At 41.7% G+C, this 18,593-nt stretch overlaps 1 protein-coding gene across 1 annotated transcript in view; it reads left to right on the forward strand.

Annotated features, from left to right (window-relative positions):
* Positions 1–8,111, forward strand: part of LOC127579988 (inward rectifier potassium channel 16-like) — a 114,568-nt gene extending 106,457 nt beyond the window's left edge. Inside the window, exon 2 of the mRNA XM_052033108.1 lies at positions 6,652–8,111. Within this exon, the coding sequence (XP_051889068.1) occupies positions 6,778–7,995 (1,218 nt within the window). The 5' untranslated portion in view covers positions 6,652–6,777 and the 3' untranslated portion in view covers positions 7,996–8,111. The remainder of the gene's footprint in view (positions 1–6,651) is intronic.
* Positions 8,112–18,593: the final 10,482 nt, after the last annotated feature.

The raw sequence follows: 18,593 nt of genomic DNA on the forward strand, positions 1-18,593 counted from the left end.
ACCTTTTCCTCAGTCTTATTCACCACAGTATTTTTCTCCTCCTCTTCAATGAGCTTCCTGCCGGAGTGGAGGGAGTGGAGCTAATCTGAAGGATGGATGGAAACAATTCAACCTGCTTTGCATGTAAGAATGGAACGGCAGTTGTCATGGGGGACTTTAACTTCTACATAGATTGGGCGAATCAAGTTAGTCGAGGCAGTCTTGAGGACGATTTCATAGAATGCATCCGTGATAGCTTTCTTGAACAGCATGTTAGTGAATCTACAAGGGAAAATTTTATCTTAGATCTAGTCCTGTGTAATAAGACAGGTAAAATGAACAATCTTGTAGCTAGGGATCCTCTTGGAAAGAGTGATCGTAGTATGATTGAATTTCTCATACAAATAGAGGGTGTAATAGTTCAATCTAAAACCAGTGTATTATGCCTAAACAAGGGAGACTACAACGGGATGAGGGAGGAGTTGGCTAGCGTAGACTGGGAACGCAGGCTATGTGGTGGGACAGTTGAGGAACAGTGGAAGACTTTCAAAGAGATTTTTCACAGTGCTCCACAAAAGTATATTCCAGTTAAAAGCAAGGAGAGTAAGGGTGGGACGAGCCAGCCTTGGATAACTATGGAAATTTATTTAATACGAAAGTGTCAAGCTAAAAGTTCATGCATACGAAGTTGCCAAGAGAAGTGGGAAAATGGAAGATTGGGAAAACTTTAAAAAGCAACAAAGAACCGCTAAACAAGCAATAAGGAAAGGGAAGATAGATTATGAAAGTAAACTAGCACAAAATATAAAAACAAATAGTAAAAGTTTTTATAATTATATGAAGCGGAAAAGGGTGGCTAAAATGAACGTAGGTCCCTTGGAAGATGAGAAGGGGGAATTAATATTGGGTAATGTGGAAATAGCTAAGGCCTTCAATGATTACCTTGTGTCAGTCTTCATAGTGGAGGACATGTCTAGTATGCCAAAGAGAGATGTTATGGATGTGATGGGAAGTGAGGACCTTGATACAATTGCTGTCGCTAAAGAGGTAGTGATAAGCAAGCTAGTGGGCCTAAAGGTAGACAAGTCCCCTGGTCCTGATGGGATGCATCCCAGGGTACTGAAAGAAATGGCAGAAGTTATAGTGGAGACACATGTGATAATTTACCAAAATTCTCAGAACTCTGTGCAGGTCCCGTCAGATTGGAAGACAGCGAATGTCATGCCACTGTTTAAAAATAGATGTAGGCAAAAGGCAAGGAACTATAAGCCATTTAGCATAATGTCCGTAGTTAGAAAAAAGCTTGAAGCTATCATTAAGGAAGAAATAGCAAGACACCTGGATGGAAGTGGTTCCATCAGGCAGATACAGCATGGATTCAGGAAGGGCAGATTCCGTTTGACAAACTTATCGAAGTTCTTTGAGGATATAATGAGTGCAGTGGATAGAGGGGAACAGGTGGACATTATATACTTTGACTTACAGAAGACATTTGATAAGGTGCTGCATAAAAGACTTATCCATAAGGTAAGGATGCATGGAGTTGGGAGTAATGTATTAGCATGGATAGAGGATTGGTTAACCAATAGAAGGCAGAGAGTTGGGATAAATAGGTGTTTCTCTGGTTGGCAATCAGTGGTGAGCAGGCTGCTGCAGGGGTCAGTGTTAAGCCCACAACCGTTCATGATATACATTAATGATTTGGAAGAGGGGACGTAGTGCAGCGTATCTAAGTTTGCTGATGACACTAAATTGAGTGGAAAAGCAAATTGTGCAGAGGATGCGGAGAGTCTGCAGAGAGATATAGATAGGTTAAGTGAGTGGGAAAGGGTCTGGCAGATGGAGTACAATGTTGCTAAATGCGAGGTCATCCACTTTGGAAGGAAAAATAGAAGATCAGATTATTATTTAAATAGTGAAGGATTTCAGCATGCTGCTGTGTAGAGGGACTTGGGAGTGTTTGTGCATGAATTGCAAAAGGTTGGTTTGCAGGTGCAACAGGTTATCAAGAAGGCAAATGGAATGTTGGCCTTCATTGCTAGAGGGACCGAATTTAAGAGCAGGGAGGTTATGCTGCAACTGTACAGGGTACTGGTGAGGCCGCACTTGGAGTACTGGGTGCAGTTCTGGTCTCCTTAGAGGAAGAATATACTAGTTTGGAGGTGGTGCAGAGGAGGTTCACCAGGTTGATTCCAGAGATGAGGGGGTTAGCCTATTAGGAGATACTGTGTTGCCTGGGACTATACTCGCTGGAATTCAGAAGAACAAGAGGGGATCTTACAGAAACTTATGAAAGGGATAGATAAGATAGAGGCAAGAAAGTTGTTTCCACCGGTACTGTAGGTGAGAGTAGAACTAAGGGACATAGCCTCAAGGTTCAGGGGAGTAGATTTAGGACAGAGATGAAGATACAGTAGTGTAGTGGTTAGCATAATGCTTTACAGCGCCAGTGACCCGGGTTCAATTCCAGCTGCTGTCTGTAAGGAGTTTGTACGTTCTCTCTGTGTCTGCGTGGGTTTCCTCCGGGTGCTCCGGTTTCCTCCCACATTCCAAAGATGTACAGGTCAGGAAGTTGTGGGCATTCTATGTTGGCACCGGAAGCGTGGCGACACTTGCAGACTGCCCCCAGAACATTCTAAGCAAAACATGTTTCGATATACATGTGACTAATAAAGATATATTATATTAAAGAAAACTTATTTTCCCAAAAAATAGTGAATCTATGGAATTCCCTGCCCAGGAAAACAGTAGAGGCTACCTCAATAAATATATTTAAGACTCTTAGATAGATTTTTGCATAGTAGGGGAATTAAGGGTTATGGGGAAAAGGCAGGTGGGAGGATCTGAGTCCACAGCCAGATCAGCTATGATCTTATTGAATGGTACAGCAGGGTCAACTGGCCAGATGGCCTCCTCCTGCTCCTATTTCTTATCTTCTTACGTTCCACTCCAGAGCCAAGGTCACTGTAACCTCAATCATTGAACTTAAATCCCTTAATCTGATGCAGGATTTCAACCCGAAATGTCTACAATTCCTTTCCCCCAACAGATGTTGCTTGACCCACTGAGTTCCTCCAGCAGACTGTTTGTTGCTCCAGATTCCAGCATCTGCAGTCTCTTGTACCTCAATCCTAAGGAAATGCTAAGGAAGAGAGAGAGTAAGACCCAGTGCCAATGTATACACCACAAATATAAATTGTGCACTTTTGAAGCAGAACTTAGTATTACGGAGTTATTGAAATGTGTGGGTCTGCCTTAATGTCCTCAGCTCCACTGATTCTAGAGGCACTGGAACCATGCCATTTTGTCTATTATTTCAGGCAAATACATAAAAGGATAATGCAACAATCAAAGGGGTTCAGTGGAAGGTCTCTTTATGGAAAAATGGTGCTCAAAAGCCAGTTTTATGACTAAAACAAAACATTTTTGAACGTGCCACTCATACTAAAGAATGCTGTGAAACCTGCCCTTAGAACATGTGTGCATCTGTCATCTGCAGACGGCTAATGATTGAGTGCTGACGGATTTGTAAAGCTTAAATGTATTCAGAAGCAGACATCTCTGCTGATAAAGATCGTTATCAATGATGCTATCCCTTGTCCCAAACCTGCAGACAGCTACATACAATTGATGAGACACAATCTAAGCAAAATTTTAATGTATGTGTATTTAACATCAATGAACCTTTCTCCTCTGCTTCAGAACGTTCTAACAATTTTGGTTTATTTTACCAGATTAATGTAGTCGAGGTTTTGAGTCCCTTGCCATTGGACCACAGGCTTTCCCTCCTCGATTTAACTTTACTTTCTCATTGTATTTTCTTGGAAATAATTTGTTCCAGCCCATTACCACGGTTCTAATTGGGAGCTTGCCGAGTTTCTGTTTCGAGACTTTATTTATTGTGTGCAACAGAAGGCATGATCCTCATTTAAATGGAGGCATTGTGGAGTCACAGTGGGATCAGATGGAGCCTTAAATTGGCTCTGCATAGAACTTCTCATTGAGATAAATGATGTTGCATCGGAAAGAATCTGCCTGGGGGCAATTAGAATGTGCATTAATTCTGCAAAACATTCCAGTCGAGGTGCATTACGGAGTGTTTTTAGAAGGAACCAACATTCCTGCATGTAGATGGATTTCAACTTGCAACAGCAACAGAGCACGCCATCATTTGCACAGTAGCAGAGACTGCTCAGTCTATCTATCAGAAGGTTCAAAAGGGATTCATTTTCTCTCTGAAATGAAGCTAAATTGGGCTCAACCTACAAAAAAAAGACAAAACTGGCCCTAGTTCAGAATGCATTTGGCTTATCCCACCAAAAAGAGATGATAACACTCAGACCAACATTTCTTCCCTGAATAAAATGTTAGGAAATCACAGAGATTTACAACAGAGATACCATGCCCAATGCCTCTTCCAGGTCTCATAACATACTGTTTGTTCCCAGCTGCTCAAAGGAATATGTTTTCCTGTAAGATTATACCTCATTTTAGGATTATTGATAGCACCATTTTAAGATTCCACCGAGCCAAAGCAAAGATTAATGATGAAGTCCATAAACTGAAGTTCTGATGAAAAGACATCAACCTGAAAATTAACTCTATTTCTCTGCACAGATGCTGCCTAACCTGCTGAGTATTTTAAACATTCTCTGTTTGGATTATCGATGTTCTCATACGTTTGAGCAACATGTCTATGGCTCAACAATGTTGTATTGCTGAAGTAGGTTGCCACAAAAGTTGATCAGGTGGCTATCAATATTGGGTTAAAGTTACTTCTCTGCAACTTGTTTTAATAATGAAAGGGAGAAGGAGGCCCATTCAAGGACTAAGATGGTCCACTTTCTCCAGGCTGAAATTCATTTGTCCCACTAGCAGAAACATCCATCATACACGAGAGATTTGTTTGTGAAACAATTCACTTGCTGAAGAGCTGCAAAACTTTCAACATGGTTATGTCACAAATTTTGTTGAAAATGTTTAAATGAAAAATAGATTTCAACTGTAGGAATGTTGCAAGTACTTTTATCCATAGACTCACAAATTATGAAATGAGGCTGCATGGAACTGAGTCATTCTGATGTTTGTTCCATTAGAAAGGCTTTTTCTTTGAAAGAAATTGCTCTTAAGTGTGCCAATCAGAAGCTTGTAATGTCCCAAAATGTTTCACAGGAAATAAGCTTTAAAATGCAGCCACCTAACTCCACAAGATCCCATGCACAAAATTGTGACAAAATAATTTATTTAGATAAAACTAACGTTGGAGAGACGTTAACCAGGAGAACTCCATTCTCCTATTTACACAGTAGAATGGGAGTTGTCACATCCATTTGTACAAGCCAGGGCTCAGAGCTCAGTTAACAGTCCCACCACAGTGCAGTAGTGCTGACAGAGCCTTGCTGTTCAGAACAGCATTGAAGTCATGGATGGTCTTACTTAAGAGATAAAGTGGTACTTTAACGCTCAAACTTAGCATGAGATTGTTACAACTGATCTGAGCTAAAGCACCACTGGTGCAATTGGGGAAGATAAGCTGCAGGGGCATATTTTTTCTTGCCTGCCAATCGGCAAAGACCCCACCCGGGTCATTCTCTCTTCCCTCCTCTCCCATCAGACAGAAGATATAGGAGCCTGAGGGCACATACCACCAGCCTTCTATCCCACGGTGATAAGAGTATTGGATGGTTCCCTTATATGATGGGATGGTTTTTTGACCTCACAATCTACCTTGTTTGACCTTGCACTTCATTGTCTACCTTCAATGCACTTCCCTGTAGCTGTGACACTTTACTCTGTATTCTGTTATTGTTTTCACCCTGTACTACCTCAATGCACTCTGTCCTTCCTCAATGCACTGTGTAATGAATTGATCTGTATGAATGGTATGCAAGTTTTTCACTGTACCCCAGTACAAGTGACAATAATAAACAAATTCCAATACCAATACCAACTAAATATAACAAATATTTCCTGGTTGGTGGGTTTCATTTTCTTTTCGTTGTCTTCTGCTCCCAGAAAGTGCAAAATGGCACCTGTCCATCTGTGCATTATACTGCAAGAACGGAGACCAATGAACATTAGTCATCATCCTTCTGTTGTACAGTAATTTGTTCTCAACCTTGGTCTGTTTGCGTGGCTGATTGTCTTCAGCAGATTCACAGGATCGAGGATGACGTGTTTCCACTCTGGTTTTGTGGGTTCTGAGGTGGCCAGTGAGGGAACAGTAGACTTCCACAGTTGGGGTAGGGGCGGATGACTGGTTTGACGGGAGGCCAATTTGTGGTGTGATCCACTCCTTTAGCCTCTTATGCAGGGCCTCTGTTTGCTTCCAACCCATAGACTTGAGGTTCTCAGTACCAGGCTGTACGGTCCTTCTTCACTTTGACTGATCATTCTTTGAGACCATCTTCTTAGAACTTTATGGGGTGGATTCCATAATACCGAAGAACAACTGGGTAACAGATGGATAGCAACTGTTGCCACTAATGTATATCAAACTTAAGAAACCTATTTGTAAGTAGGCTCTGTTTCTCTGTTATAAACATTTTGCTGATTATACTACTTTCTTAAGGGTAAAAACAAAAGAATGTAATGGTAAAGGTCAGCAGTCCAATTGGAATATATATCCATGGGTTACTGGTAAAATTGACATTTATTCTCTTGTTCCTCCAGGTCACTCATTTCCGGAAGACATTTAACGTTTACAACAAGTGGATTTAAAAGACTTAAAATCCCAGAAATTAACCCTGCAATCAGCTGGAAGCAAGTCAGCAGACGTTCTTAACTGCAGGATTTAAGATGAATTTTATCAATCTGAACTACCAAACCGTGTGCTCTGAGGAAGACCGCAAAAAGTTTTTTAAAAATGGTTGTTACACGCAGGTGAACAAGAGGAGGTACAGAAAACGGTTCCTTCGCAAGGATGGCAACTGCAACATCCATTTCAAGCGCGCATTTGGTGAATGGGAGAGTTACTTTTCTGATATCTTCACCACACTGATAGATCTCAAGTGGAGGCAAATGTTTCTGATCTTTTCCCTGTCCTACATCCTGTCGTGGCTGTTCTTTGGTTTTGTTTTCTGGATCACGGCTGTTGTCCACGGAGACATTCAGATGGAAGAGGAAGACCACACGCCCTGTGTGGACCAAGTTCACAGCTTCACCACTGCCTTCCTCTTTTCCATTGAAACGCAGACCACCATCGGTTATGGATCCCGCTGCGTGACCGAGGAGTGCCCCTTCGCTGTCTCTATGGTCACTTTCCAATCAGTGATGAGCTGTTTGATTAACACCTTTATCATTGGCACGGTGGTGGCCAAAATGTCTAAGGCTAGGAAGAGAGCGCAGACCATTGGGTTCAGCAACAACGCAGTGATAACCCTGAGGAACGGGAAGCTCTGCATGATGTGGCGCATTGGAGACTTCCGAGAAAGCCACATCATTGAAGGCACAGTCCGAGCTCAACTCCTCCGATTTAAGGAGTATGATGACCACAAGTTGTCCATGGAACACCAGGACTTGAACATAGGCACAGGCAATGTCATCCTTATTAGTCCTGTTACCATAGTACATGAAATAAATGAAGACAGCCCACTCTACAACCTTAGTCAGAAAGACTTGGCTGAAGATGACTTTGAAGTCATAGTTACCTTCGTCTACTCTGAGGACTCAACTGGAAATACCCACCAGTCTCGGAGTTCCTACACACCTTTGGAGATCCTATGGGGTCACCGCTTCAATGACATTCTGAAAGACAAGGCAAGCCATTATAAAGTTAACTACTCCCAGTTTCACAAAACCCACGAGGTGGCCACACCTGACTGCAGCGCCAAAGCACTCTGTTCTGCACCAGAACACGCCGTCAATGTGCTCACTGTGGCTGGATTAGACAGCGAAGATTCAAAGTACGAGAGTGCAATCATTCCCAGTGACGATGGGGAGCATGAAGCTGAACTGTATGTGTACCAAAGGCCTGAGTTTGGATTCAGGACCCTCTCCATGGAGTCGGAAATTTAACACCTGTCCTAATGTTGGACGCTCTTGAACATGCAAGAGGACTAATGCAACAATGAGATCTTTGTTTATTTAGGAAATACACTCAATGCAAACAGTTTAGGCCCCTTACACTTTTGTAACTGATTGATAATTAACACAGGAAACATTGTGAAAGGCAGGAGGCCATTGTTGGAACAGCTTCTTTGCTCTATATCATAGATATTGACCAAAATAGGGAACCCTTGCAAAGTGGTCCTAAGTACTCTGTCATTTCCAATATCTTACCCTCTTTTGTAGAATAACAGCATGATAATCCATCAAGCAAAATATATTTACTACTGAGATAAGGAACATTTATTCATTGCACAAAATACTAAATAAGTTTAGTTAAAGCATGATTACACAGGTTGTGTACCTACACGGAGCTTAGTTATAAGCAACAATCAAACTTTTAAAATAGAGACCCTTCAAATTGTGTACATCCTAGATCGTTTAGGTTTGCCAAAGTCAAAGCTGAGTTTATTGTCATATGCACAAATACATGTATGCACATGTGCAAAGAAAAACTTACTTACAGCAGATTCACAGGCACATAGCATTAAATAAGCAACATTCACAAGAAAAATACAAAATAACTATAAATTATGCACAATTTTTACAAGAAAAAACACGATTAGAACAAAAAAGAAGTCAATTTTAGTACAAAGTGATCAGAGTGGTCATTATGTTACTAAACTGTAGTGGTGATTAGGGTTTTGCTCGTTGATTCAAGAACTGGATGGCTGAAGGGAGGTAGCTGTTCTTGAACCTGGTGGTGTGGGACTTCAGGCTTCTGCCCAATGGTCGCTGCGAAAAGATGGCAAACGCACCACCTCCTAATAACTTCATCAACACGAGGCCTCTTACAGTGCTACAGGGTTCCTGTCTTGATGCAGGGTTTAGACCAAAAATTTTGACAATTTATTTCCCCCCACAGATGCTGCTCGACCTGCTGAGTTCCTCTAGCAGATTGCTTCTTGCTCCAGGTTCCAGCATCTTCAGTCTCTTGTGTCTACATCTTTCTCCAGTCTGGAAGGAGACACTCTGTGCTGCAAACTACTCAATGCTTTCCACACCCTGCTCTATCCCTCACTCCTCCAATCACCTTAAAGCATGTTAATAGTTCCTCTGTAAATACATATGTTTACATTGTGTGTATTCATACATAAAATGTGTGAATCCAAAGTGGAAGCAGCACCAGAAACACTATCCCATGAGGATCACTATAAGGGAGACAAAGACCCCACCTGGAAAGCTATATTCAGTTAACAACTAACAGCCACACTTGACATGTCCCAACCAACCTGACCTGCAGAGTGTCCACAGCACCTGGTCTCTGTCCTGAAGTCCACTCTAATTGGTACCTGTGAACATACTTAAGACTTCTTCAGCAGACAACATCAGGATTGGTTTGATGAAGATGACCAGGAGATCTAGGAGCTAAGAAACAATGAAGATAAAGTGTTCTAGAACAAGAAACACCATTATCACACAAATATAGGTCTACAAGCATCTGGAGGTCAAGGTCCAACAGAAGTGTAACCTAAAACAGAGTGATCAGAAAAAGCATAGGGGACCCAGCAGCTGCATGATAACCACAGGAGAGATGGATTCCTCAGCACAATCATGGCCACCAATGACCCAAACATCTAGGGATACATTCCTGCTAAGAGCCAAGAACAAAGGAAAGCTCATCAAGAACACTGAGGCAACCAGTTCCACCAGGAGGAAGATCTCAGACTAGACCCTGTTCTTGACATGAGTTTTCCCCTAGCTTGCTGCTGGCTCAGCACGCCAAGAAGTTGTGAAGGCCAACCATCAACTGAAAAACAACAAGACCTCGAGAATAGACGAAATTCTTGCTGGACCAATACATGGCAGCAAAACGTTTCCAGTGTGAATTCATGGCAACATCTTCTTTCATCTGGGAAGGGGAGACCATGGCAAAGACTTCAGAGGTGCCGTAATCATGGCTGTCCACAAGAAAGGAGACAAATCTGATTGGGATAATTACAATCTTTGTTTGTCTGGCGCAGGGAAAGTCATTGTAAAAATCCTTTTACCAGGTACTCTCAGTGCCTGAAGATCTCCTCTCAGAGTTGCAATGTTAAGGGGCAAAATGGATGTGATCTTCACTACACGTCAAATTAAAATTATAAGGACCAGCATGAACCACTATATGTCTCCTGCTCTGACCTCCACAAAAGACAACCAAGAGAGATTATGGCAGAACCTTCTCAAATTTGGATGTCTCAAGACATTCCTTACCACCCTCCATCTTCCTCAAGGTGTCACACAAACAGTAATCCTCACCAGTTAATCCACCACAAATCCACACCAGTAGGGTCAGTCAAGGCTACGTCATTGCACCAACCCTCTTCTGAATCTTTGTCATTGCAATAATGCACCTCACAGCCAAAAAGCTCCCTGTTGGAGTGGACTTAATCTATTGGACGAGTGGGAGACTGTTTCATCTTCATTCCTCCACTCCAGAACTAAATTACTCCAGTTTTAGTCACACAAGATACAGTGTGCAGGTGATGCTTATGTGCGTGTGCACATCCAAAGGCTGAGCTTCAAACCATTGTTGATTCCTTCACTGAAGCTTATGAGTAGATGGAGGCTCACACCAAACATCTGGAAGACAAAGGTCCTTCACTGGCTGAACACCACCTTCTGACAGTGAAGCTTCTCAATGAGATCCTGGACAAGGTGGATCACTTCCCATATTTTGGAAGCTATCAAGCAGTGAGGGTGGACATGGATAATGCAACCCACCATTGTCTCCAAAGTACCAGCATGGGTTTCAGTCCTTTGTTGAACACAGAGTTCTATGACCAATTCCTCAAACCCGGCACCGAGCTCTTCGTCTACAGTAGCAATCATTCCCATCCTCCTGAGAACACGACAGGCCTCAGAGTGCTGGAGAAATACCATCAGCACTATCTCTGCAAAACCCTTCAAATCCACTGGGACGACCAACAACATCATCCCCGGTACCACGACTGTGCTCAACCACCTCCAGTGAGCACTCACAGAGTCTCGAAGCAAAAACTTGTAACCTCTTTGCTAACTCAAACTGGCTGAGCAGAATCCTGAAAGGTACTTGAGGACTTTGACCTCTCTTTGGCGGGGGGGGGGTGCACGGTCACATAGAGGCCAAGTGTAAAAAGCAGAAGAACCATGGAACAACACACCCAGCTGTTCCATCTTTCCATTGCCCCACTAGTGGCAGAATCTGTGGAGCCGTAAGGTCCACATTAGTCAACCCCAGATCCCACAGAAGTGGATATAAGTCAATGCCAAGGAACAGCTGAAGAAGAGGAAAATATGTGTATTTAACATGATCTTTCAAAAACATATCAGATGTAAATTCCTGCTCATGTCCCTCTTTCTATACTCACTGCTTTGTGAAAGTGAATCTCTGCATCCTTACAAGGCATTATACCTTGAGCTCAAAACTAAAACATCTCAAACTAGTTATAAGTGGCAGGTAGCCTTACAACTGAAAGCTGGGGTTTATCAGAATGGAATAAATGCTAATTTTAATGGACTGCAGGGGCAGATTTGTTAGTGCAACATCACCTTGTAAATTCTGATTTACTTGCAATTGGATATATTAACAGCAAGAATGTATTGATAGATTACCATGTGTGTGATACATTGGGGCAGGGAACCTCATTGCCAGAAAGGATGTGCGCCACCAGTTATACTCAGCTCCAGGACATTTGCTTCATTGAAGCCAGCAATTGTTAAATGTGCAGCGATTAGTACAGGGGAGATCAATATTCTCACATATGGAGTCAGAGAGTTGTACAGCACAGAAACGGGCCCTTCAGCCCATCATGTCCATGCTGGCATTCTTTTGCCCATCTGATCCCAGCTCTTCTAACCAAAGATGCATTTCTCCTCTGTGACAACATCTGAAACAATCTGAAGGTCAGAATTATTTTTGTCCCTGTGACAATATTCGTTATATTACAGTTTTCCCCCATGTACTTTCAGTGTATTGATTGCTGTGATTTTGCTTGTGGCACTTAGGAACCCTGATGGAGGAATCTACTTTCTATTTGGCACAGGCTGCAGCACTGTCTGTTGTTACCGCATTGCAAACAATTCAGTCAGCAACACAGAGCCTGTTATCGATTTGCTGTTTTTCTAACATCATGCATGACTCCACTCACACACTCTGTGATAATCACTGGCCATCTGCCTGCTTGGGTTGGGCGGTGGGGGGGGTGGGGGGGGTGGGGGGGGTTACCTTATTTGGTTCAATGTCCAAGGTCCAGCCTATAGTTTGTTCTATGCTTCTTTTACCTTAGTTCTGAAAAATAACATCAGCACTTCAGCTGAGGGACAGATTGTTTTAAGCGAGGAGAATCCTCTTCCCAAATGGAGCAAATGACAATAACATCACTCACTTTATTGGCAGAAGCAGCTCTTCCTTTTCCAATATGAGCAGTGTTTCTGGGAGGGTGAGGTGATAGTCTACCAACTAAGTCCACTATACACCAAGTTCTTGGCTCCAGAATATCGAGTGTTTTAACTACTCCAACATGTCCTCTCTATGGCTGGTGTTAAAAGACAGATCAAGAGGTCTGAGTACAGATGTACTAGGGTACTGCAAAGTGGCTTGAGCAGATGCCACAGTCAAAAAGGTCAAGGTGGACTGAACATGTCACTCATTTGGCAGAACATAATATTTCCAAATTGTTCTTCTAGAGTGATCTGCAGTCCAGATATCACAACAGACATGGAGAGATAGAAGACTGCACAGCAACACACATTGAAGCCACGTTGAAACGTTCAATAAAAACAGTCAATGCTGGAAGTGCTCAGCAGGACAACTGTGGAGCATCTGTGGAGCAGGTCCGGAACTTTCTGCTTTTATTCCATATTTCCAGAATCTGTAGTACTTTGCTGCTTGATATTGAATTATTGCCTGATCATCCTCAACCAATGGCAAAACACAGCCAATGCCAAGTTATGATTGTAGCAGCCAAATGCAAAAAGCTGTAGCTGGTGGAAATCTGAACACGCAAAGTTACCTGGAGACACAGATACTGCAGATCCTGGAATCTGGAGCAACAAACAATCTGCTGGAGGAACCAGGATATGTAACAGTCATAATATTTTGCTTCTGGATTATTGCTTAATTTCCCCAATCTACCTGACTACTGAGTGTTTCACATATTTTTGTTTTATATCATGATAGTAGCTCGTTGGCTCAGAGATCAAGCAGCAATCTGTCGCTGACACTTTCAATGAAGTGTACAACAAGAAGAGTCTTACACTCAACACCGTCAAGCCAAAGGTACTGACCTGACCTTGCTGCATCACACTGCCCTCCAACACTAAATGTTTGTGTCAGGAGCCAGCACTCAGCAAAGGTAGTCACAGCCTTTGATGTGCCAACACAGCCTTTGGTCAATGAGGAAAAGACTATTCAGAGATCAAGCATAGATATATCCTACGGCAGCAGAGATCCCTATCCTCCTATATGGTTCTGAGTCCTACAACAGGCATCTCAAGGCACTGGTAAAATACCATCTATGATGTCTCTGCAAAATCACCAAATTTGCTCGCAGGATAAGTGATCCTAGTGTCCTCTCCGAGGTTGACATCACCATTGTTGATGGTCTCTACTCAGTCAGCGACAATGAGCAGTCCATGTTATTCTCATGCTGAACACCAGTCTCCAGAAACTGACACCCTTTTCTGAGCTGTCATGGGAAGAGACCACCAGGTGAATGGAGGATGGATGTGTTCGAAGCCTCCTTGAAGAAATGCAACATCCTCACTAATTCCTGGGAACCCCTGAACCTCAAAGTAAGGAAGCGGCATTCAGGATGGTATTGAGAACCTCAAGGCCATGCATTGAGAGTGCAAAGAGGCCCTGCCTAAGTGATGGAAGTGGCGTACCATCTCACAATTCACCCACCTCCCACTCCATCACCCACCACTCGCCCCTCTGGTTAAGAGTCTGCAGTTCCCACATTAGTCTCATTAGCTACCTCAGAACCTGCAAAACTGGAGTGGAATGAAGTCATTCTTGAACCCGAGTGAATGCCAGTGGAGAAGAAGGTTTGAATGAGGTTACGAGATCTGACATTCAGCAAGCACCATCCATCTGCCTCATTTGTTTTTTAATGCAACATGTCTGGATGTCTCATGCATTCAAATTCATGCATTCAAATTCATGTATTCAAATTCATGTATTCAAATTCATGTATTCAAATTCATGAGCAGGCTTTTTGCACACTGACACACCCGTAACAACTGAAGTTAATCAGTTAATGCTAAGGAAGGCTCCATTTTATGTGGAGATTTCACACATAAAATGAGACAGCAGAGTGGAACACAAGACTAGTAGAGATGGTGCATCACCGCGCCACAGGCAGGGGTTCAACTGTGACATTGAGTGCTGACAACGTGGACTTTGCATGTTCTCCCTGTGTTTCCTCTGGGTGCTCCAGTTTCCTCTTATAGGTTAACCGGTCATAGTAAATTGCCCCAAGTGTATAAAGAGGGTAGAATCTAGGGTGGAGTTGATGAGAATGTGTGGAGAATAAAATAAAAGGGTTAATGTAGAATTAGTACAAATGGGTAGCGATGGGCAGAGCAGACTCGATAGGCCAAATTCTCCTTTCCATGCTATATCTCTCTATGACTCTCTAACTCCTCAATGTGCCATGTGCAATTGAAGCAGTGTGTGAACTTTTCTGTACCACGAGCATTCCCAGCACCAGGTTTGTAGTGAAGTCCACAACCAGATCCCTGTGCGAACTTCATGGCTTGATGATGGCGTCACCAGAATTTGAAGCCCATGACTGTGCCGTTAATTCTTTAATTCGTTCCCCTTGCTGGTGTTTTCTAGCTGGGTGCCAGTCTCCCAGGAGAGATCTAAAACAGCTAAGAAGGAGCGATAAAGCCTATTCAAATACTCTTACCACTTACAAGGAACCTTACTGGAGGTGAGAAAGTGATAGTCTAGACAATGTGCTTTTACCTCTGGGTTCAACATGTCTCAGACTAATGGGATAAAAGTCACATCTGGTGGTTATAAAGATCTTACATGAAAGGTATTTAGATTGCCTCAGTCCTGTGGGCATGGAGTCATAGCAAAAAACTGCGACTAATTTGGCAATCATTTCACTAAACAATCAGGCTTGGCAATGTGTGGGGATGAGAAATCTTACAATCCTGCCCTTGACAATGCTTTCCTCATCTCAGAGTCAAAACTGCCACAGCATAGCAAAAGCTCTATCTATTTATTTAAAAAAATCAAAAAAAAACTGCAGGTAATGAAATTCTGAAATAAAAACAAAAAAACTGCTGGAAACACTCAGCAGGTCAGACAGCATTGGTGCAAAGAGAAACAGAGTGAACATTGCCAGTCGAAGACCCTTCACCAGAATTTTCTTTTTTTTATTTCTATCCATTTATGATCTACCTTGATAGCTTTTAATACCTACATTGTGGAACTTGCCAGTTGGGTAACTCCTAATTTTCCCAGTACTATCAGTGAAAAAGGATTTTGAAGTACCCATTTTAAATTTAATAAACTGACCTGATGATTTGCTGCTTGTAGAATGTACAACATACATTGAGAATGGAATGCATTGTGTCCTGTTTTCCTTTGGTGAAGAATGAATGACAAACCACTGATGAATATGTGTTTTTCAATGATGAATTAAATTGAATATTGTTCTTATAATTACCCAAAATAAAGAGTAAGGAACTCTGGCAAAGAGTAAAGTGTTGATTAAAGTCTTCAGTTTTCTATGTGTTATATCTAAACTACTTAGCAACATCAATTGATTGTTTATGATACAACTCAGTCTTTAGTGGACCTATAATTTTTGTAGCAAATATTACTCCCAATTCACAAGCCTTTTGGGCTGTGCAAATATGTTAAAATGCTGAGTTCTGGAGTTTCCCACAAAGAAATGCATGAGTGATTGTTTCAAAAAAAAGTTGGAAGACCAGATTAGGAGGTCTGGTTAACCAGTAGATTAATTCCTACTATAAGCAAATTCAGGTTAGAGCTGACCTTTTGAAGATGAAATCATCCTGACCTATTACAAAGCAGAGGAATGTAATATATATCTCTCTACGACACAATGCCAAAACTATGTTTAAAACATCTGTTCAACATTTTCTGTGAACTTGCTATGCAACTAATATTAAAGTGTAGATTTTTTTGATCTTGGAAATAAGAATGTTGCTAACAAATTCCACAAATGTTAGTCATTGTTTCTCCCACCCCTCTACCAAATTATGAATTATTACTTATTCAGTTTGCTTTGAACAATACAGATTCATGTCACCACATTTGTAACTTGGTATGGTTGCTGCGAAAATCCACCACGTTCAAGGTAAGAAGAGATTTTGCAACTCAGGCAAACTGCAGTTGAATATCCCAGAGTGTTTGCATCAGCAGTGTCACACGGTTCAAGGTCATGTTTAAGGTCAGCTGCCCTGTTACTTTCATAAAGAGGGCTGCTGTCTCTGTGTCACCATTTGCAGAAATTAGAGCAAACAAAATATATGAGATCAGCAGAAATAATGCCGAGCTCTGCTGGGGATGGGGAGACTGGGGAAAAATCTAAGGCGATTTTTCGGTGATGGTTTCTTTAATGATGAAATACTTATTAAGTAAACTCAGGTGCTTATTCATCAAGATCAAAATGGGGAAATGACATAACTCCCTATGATGGTCAGTCCTTATCTTTAGTGGCTGCTGATCTTGCTAAGGTTGTACCTTGTGTTACTGCAATACCCATTGTGATTTTGCTGTGACTAAGATAACCTTGCAATGCTTTCTCTGTCAGGAAGCAGTCAAACAGATGTGTGAAATAGATGACAACGTTGTAATGGTGCTGGATCACAAAGGTGTCCCCTATCACCAGAAAGGCACAAATCGAAGAGCGTGAAAGACACGATGATGCTGGAGAAACTCAGCAGGCCAGGCAGCATCTGTGGAGAAAAGCAGGCGGTCAACATTTTGGGTCAGGACCCTTCTTCAGGACTCGAAGAGTGTGGTAGAAATCCAGAGCTTGCATTTGATGACAGTACCAACAGCTGGAAACTTATTGATAGAGCCGAGAGCCCTGTGCCCAACACAAGAGTTTAAAGTTCTCCTATTCAGTGTACATAAAGAACACACATTTTAAAAAGGGCCAAATAATGCTGGTAATTCTGTTGTCTGTAGGTGTAAATCTAAGCATTTTGTAACATCAAATACCAATAACAGGAAGAATATTCTCAAGAGACATTGGCTCAGAGAAGACCAGTGAATTTGGGGCTGCGGGTTCATAGATTATTAAGGCCAGTTAACAAGACCTTGTGAAAAGTTAGTAAATATTCTGAGTTTAATCTCAAATGTAATAGTAATTTGCTGTTGTTTACATATATTGAACGTGCAATATAGGAGCATACACTGTTTATAAGCACTTCTGAAATTCACTTCCATTGAAGTCAGTGGCGTATGGTAGGCACATGCATATATACTGAGCCTAGCAGATGAATTCTTACAGTTGGAAGCCAAGAAATAACAACATGCCTTTAGTTGGAGCAATATGTGCCATATTGGGTTAACACTATTGGAAGCATTTTAATGCTACAGTGGGGAAAGAACACAGACTCACTGAGATGAGAGATGATGTTGGGAATGAGGAAATACAGATATGAAGAAAGACTTGAAAAACTGGGTCTTTCTCTTTAAGAACAATGCAGATTGCTGGATGATGATTGAATAATGAAAGGATGGGTCAGGATAGATAGAAGCAGACTGTTTCCAATAACAGGAGTCTATTGACACTTGATTAAATGCAAGGGATATATTACAAAGAGCAGGAGAAAGTTAATTACAAAGGGGGTGGTGAGGCTGTGGAATTCACTATAAGGTTAGTGGTTAAACAACGACTTGCTTTTATGTGGAGACTTTAACTTAGTAAAACATACCAGTATACTTTACTATATTGAGGCAGTAACAATGGTGACCTTCAAGGTTCCTGCCCACATTACCAAACTCTCTATGGATTACTCTCATTCCCACCCCCAACACTTACCACCTCCATCGCTCATTTTCATGACCCTTTCTGGCACTTTACAGTCAAACAGTACTTTGGAATCAGGCACTGTTGTAAAATAGGAAACATGATCATCATTTTATGCACAGCAAACTCCCATGAGCAGTGATAAGATAGCGATAATACACGGTATACCCTCAGCCATTCAACATCCATGGGAATATGTGTGCTGGTTGCATGAATGTACCAGTTGCTTGAGAACTGCTTAAAACAAACAGTACTGTACATCACACATAAATATTCTATGCATAAACTTTTAAATAAATTGTCGAATTATGTCTTCTCCTTACCCTTTTAAATAACACTCTTTTATACTGCAATTTCATATTCTAAGCCTAAACAGTATTAACATAAAATGCAGCAAAACTAAATCAAACAAATGTCTGCATTCACCCTCACATGAAGTGCCAAATCTTCAAAGATGATGTTGCCAGCGCACCAAATTCAAATTTAGTTTTTAAAAAACATTATGAAATTACTTAATAT

Source organism: Pristis pectinata, chromosome 18, assembly GCF_009764475.1.
Source record: "Pristis pectinata isolate sPriPec2 chromosome 18, sPriPec2.1.pri, whole genome shotgun sequence".
In the NCBI taxonomy this organism is placed as follows: Eukaryota; Metazoa; Chordata; class Chondrichthyes; order Rhinopristiformes; family Pristidae; genus Pristis; species Pristis pectinata.